Genomic DNA, 4,885 nt, shown 5'->3' with positions numbered 1-4,885 from the left:
TTACGATTTCATATAAACCAATTCACTTTATCTAAGCTTGTGTAGATGATCACAACTGTAACCTTCTCACCAAATAATTAAGGCAAAAAATCATTCATGTCTAAATTGAACATAAAAAAAAAAAACAAGTGAAGAAGCTAGTTTTAAGTTTACCAAACAATTTGACATTGTAACTATTACAAGTGGCCTAATGGTCGAGTGTAAAGTAGGGTACCCCTCATTCTAAATTCGATTACGAAGTTGTCAAAATGACCATGCTATGTGTTGTAATGTATAGTTGGAGCATTTCCCTTATGTAGAAGGATGTAGAAGGTTCGACTCTAAGCCTGAAGTTGGCTAGATCTCTCGTATTTTTCACGTTGCACCAAATGCACCCCTAGTGTATAAATGAACTGAATGTTACAAATAATTTTTAAGTTCAATGTTTGGACCCCATTTTACGATACAACTCATAACCTTATACACGCATCGATTATGAGTATTTGGTTAGATTAAGCAAGGTTTGATTTTCTCAAAGACTCATGATTAAACCCTCCCTTGTCCCACACTTAACCAACTAACACACTAGCACCAAACGCGCCAACACCTCCTTCTCTTTGGTCTTTTCGGCTCTCTCTCCCTCTGGCCTTCCCCTTAAAGAAACAGAAAGCCATTTTTGCAATCATAGTAATTCAAGAATAAAGCACCAAAAGCTAAAGTGGGTGTTGTTGTACGTGGCCCTCCTCTTTTTAAATGCCAACTTGCCCTCCATTTTCATTCAAAATTCAAACTCACCCACCATTGCCAGATCCTCCTATTTCTCTGTCTTGGCTCTAATTTCAGTAGAAAACCAAGCAAGAGAGGCAGAGGCAAATTAGGTCAGACTAGATCATGAAATGAACAGAGAGGAGCTTAGTTTGTTAAGAGGGTGAAAGCAAAAGTAAGCATAAGTTGCCGAGAAAGATGAGCACAGCTAGATTCATCAAGTGTGTCACTGTTGGGGATGGAGCTGTTGGAAAAACTTGCATGCTGATCTCTTATACCAGCAACACCTTCCCCACTGTAAGTAACATGGTGTTAATTTCATGATTAATGAACAACCAGCTCAGTTTGTTTCATTGGTTATGACTATTTTTTTTTGGTCCTCTTTTCCAAATTCTCTGTTATAGGATTATGTGCCTACAGTGTTTGACAACTTCAGTGCTAATGTGGTTGTGGATGGAAGCACAGTTAACCTTGGATTGTGGGACACTGCAGGTAAGTAATTGCTCTATGTGGGTGCTACTTTCTGCTAATCAATTTGCTATTCCACCCAACACAAAATGACTAATATTATTCCTAATAGCTTAAACTGTGTTATTCCTAGGAAGATGTTCGTAGTACCAATTGTGCTGTCAATTTCTATCCGGATTTATTAATCAAGGGGGTTTTGTATAAGCAATGATTTGGATTCATAATAAGGCAGGAGAACTACCAATCAACCATGAACCTTCACATATATGAAAGATGCTAATATTTATTATGGTCTGCGGTGAATTCAGGACAAGAAGATTACAACCGGCTAAGGCCTCTCAGCTATAGAGGTGCAGATGTGTTCTTGTTGGCCTTCTCTCTCATTAGTAAAGCCAGCTATGAAAATATTGCCAAGAAGGTTAATTATTTTTATATTTTCCCAAGAACCATTTTCATTTCTTTCTAGTATGTAGTACTCTCAGCTGTCTGAATCTAATTATACATTGTGTTTTTCTATTTCCAGTGGATACCTGAGTTGAGGCATTATGCCCCAACAGTCCCAATTGTACTTGTGGGAACAAAGCTCGGTATGTTCTGTCTATACTAAAGGAATAAGCTTGGGTGATAAGCAAACTGTACGTAGACATGTGTACGAGTGCTACCAAGTAAATGTATAATTATATGTGATTGTATTGCTGCAGATTTGCGAGATGACAAACAATATTTGATTGATCATCCTGGCGCTACACCAATATCAACTGCACAGGCAAGTCCTTTAAGCAAAACTGCATATAGGAGTTGATATTGTATCGTCTTTACCTTGCTTTATAACAGAAGTTCTTGCTGTAAATACATAAACGTAATGACAATATTCAATTTTGAGCAGGGTGAGGAACTGAAGAAGACAATTGGTGCTGCGGTTTATATTGAGTGCAGCTCCAAGACTCAACAGGTAATTCAGTTAATTTCCAATTTATTATAATGAAAGATAAAACTCTTACAGCCAATTTATATGAACCTTTGCCAGTCTTCGTTACAAAATTGTGAAGAAACAAGAATTAGGACTTCCACCTCTTTATTACTTACAAAATAGCTGTGAATCAAAGTCCACATCAGGAGTACGATACACAAACACAAACACACACACACAGGTCGTATTTCCTTTTGGTAGTATAGATCACTGGAAAGGCCAAAAGGGGTCTACTTCCTCATAACTTTTATTATGATTCAAATTGTTTTCGGTATGTGTTACTAGGGTAAGGTTATGGTGTGTTGATGCATGACATGCAATAACACATTGTAGAATTTTCCTGTGTTACTAATAGTGATTCAGGCTTTGTAACAGATATAAGCTCTTTTGCTTGCTGTGACATGTAAATATGTGATTTCTTATTTATACTGAGTGGATGTCATTGGATTTATCAGTTGTAAATGATTTATTTTCTGTTGCATAACTTGGTTGACAAAAGAATAGCTCGCATGACTTGCAAAAAAATATCTCGCATGACTTTTGCACTATTGCCAATATATCCAGTGGTGCAATAGCTAACTTGTAGCTAGTTTGTACACATACCTGATACATTACTAGAAGTTCGCATGCATTAGTGTGGACCGTGGAATCTAATTTATTGTTCTGTGGTTTGAATTCTAGAATGTGAAAGCTGTGTTTGATGCTGCCATCAAAGTTGTTCTGCAACCCCCTAAACCGAAGAGAAGGAGACGGAAGGCCAGGCCATGTGTGTTCCTCTAAATGTTCTTGTAGCTCACTCTCCTGTAAAAGCCTACAATACCCTCTTCCAAATTTTCAATTTCGATTCATTAATGATGCCACTACTTCTGGCATTTGTTGCTGTCCATTTTCTGCTTATATTTTGCCATATGTAATATTACTGTTCCATGCTTGTTATGGAATATAAAGGCTAGTATGCTAGATTCCTTTATTGTAAGTTTTGTGGTTAACCAAAGCAAGATAGCTAAGAAGTTCAATATTTGTCAAAATGGATAATAAAATCAAAGCTGATATGCAGCAAGGAAATATGTCCCCAAATTAATTGACTTTGTACTTGTAGTTTGTATTCCATATAAGAATCAGATCATGATACATGTAATATTATTCATTCATATAATCTACCAAGTAGTCAACTACCATCAACTCTGACTAAGCTTTGGGATAAATTCACCGCAGAGGATAATCCCCTTATACTGCATCGGCAGAAAGAGTCGCTAGCAGTGAGTAATGTCACAAGGTGACTATCCTTTCTCTTCCAGCCATTCAACACTAGTGCAAACTCAGAAGGAATGCTGGCCGGTATCTTCAGTGACCACTGAGTCACTGACCATGTATTGTATCCCTCAACTCAACGCCCTCCGGACTAGAATCTCTCTGTAATATTCAACATTGCAGCAAAAAGAAATAAAATCCATATAGGGACTGCATCTCTTTATAATTTGAACATATGTATATGGCTACCTTTTTTAAAAAAAAAACTTTTTTTTATTAAATAACTCACATGCACTTAAATATGTCAGCAAGATTTGAATCCATGACCTCAGCGTTGTCAGTTAGACTACCTAACCGACAAGACCACAGCTCACCGACGTATTTGACTAACTTGTTATCACTCATTAGTCATTACTCTCTCTCTCTCAACTAGAACGAGAATCAATTTAACTAGTCCCCCTTTTGGTACTACTACCACCCCAAATGTTAGCAACTTAGCATCAGTATGACCATTTTATAACCTCATCTATTGCTTTGCCACATGTACATGATCAACAGTGTAGTAAATCAACCTTTTTTATTATTTAGTTCGTGTTGCGGGAGAAATAAACTGAGAGAGAGATTTTAGGGAGAATATCGTTGTTATTTCATTCATAGAATAAGCTTCTATATATAAATGATACAATACATAAGGAAAGTACATATATTCCTATTACAATATGATATCGAATCCTATATTGATTCTACTTTGACTAAGGCACACACAATAAATCATATTTCTTTAAACACTCCCCCTTGTGCCGTGTTAAAGTAATATGATACATTCAGATGCATTCCATGTTGCCTCATTAAAAACCTTGCCAAGTAACAATAAAACCTCATGGGCAAAAATAACCTTGGTCGAAGGAACAAAAAGAGTACAACGTATCATTCACATTTGAAATTGATATGTATGTGCCAGACTCCCCCTGATGTCTGCACCTCCCCCTGATTCTTACAATCATGGGAGCTTTAGATAAATTAAGCGTACCAATGCTTTAGGCATGTATTTCAAATGTGATCTTAGGCAGTGATCCAGTAAAAAGATATGTCATATTATCCTCATATCTAACTTGTTTCACTTTGATCATGAGGAAAACTCATTCTTTGCTGATCACGTACATGATATATACTTAGTGTTGTCGCTTTTGGTAAAACATTGCTTCATATGTCGAATGCAAGCATCATTAACCTCATAAAAGTATGTAGGTTCATATGTGGTAAACATTAAACCATTTGCTCTTAGAATATGTGTAATTATCGGCTTCAACCATATACACTCACGAACAATTTCGTGTAGAGCAATCATCTATACATCATTTAAAGATGTAGCGACAGAACTCTGTTTAGTTCACCAAGATATCACGTTGTTTCCCAATACATAGCTCACATGGAAACAACCTTTANTGGATT

General features: G+C 36.6%; 1 protein-coding gene across 1 annotated transcript; it reads left to right on the top strand.

Moving 5' to 3' along the window:
- The first annotated feature begins 740 nt into the window (after window positions 1–740).
- On the top strand, window positions 741–3,156 carry LOC101314965 (rac-like GTP-binding protein RAC2-like). Its single transcript, XM_004303088.1, has 7 exons — window positions 741–1,041; window positions 1,149–1,236; window positions 1,521–1,630; window positions 1,736–1,799; window positions 1,914–1,978; window positions 2,099–2,164; window positions 2,864–3,156. Exons 1-7 carry the CDS (start codon window positions 943–945, stop codon window positions 2,960–2,962), a joined length of 591 nt encoding a protein of 196 aa, XP_004303136.1. The 5' UTR covers window positions 741–942; the 3' UTR covers window positions 2,963–3,156.
- The last annotated feature ends 1,729 nt before the right edge of the window (window positions 3,157–4,885 follow it).

This window comes from Fragaria vesca, linkage group LG6, assembly GCF_000184155.1.
Source record: "Fragaria vesca subsp. vesca linkage group LG6, FraVesHawaii_1.0, whole genome shotgun sequence".
Classification (NCBI taxonomy): Eukaryota; Viridiplantae; Streptophyta; class Magnoliopsida; order Rosales; family Rosaceae; genus Fragaria; species Fragaria vesca.
Note: the sequence above shows the minus strand (reverse complement) of the source record. Positions and strands in the feature narration are given on the sequence as shown.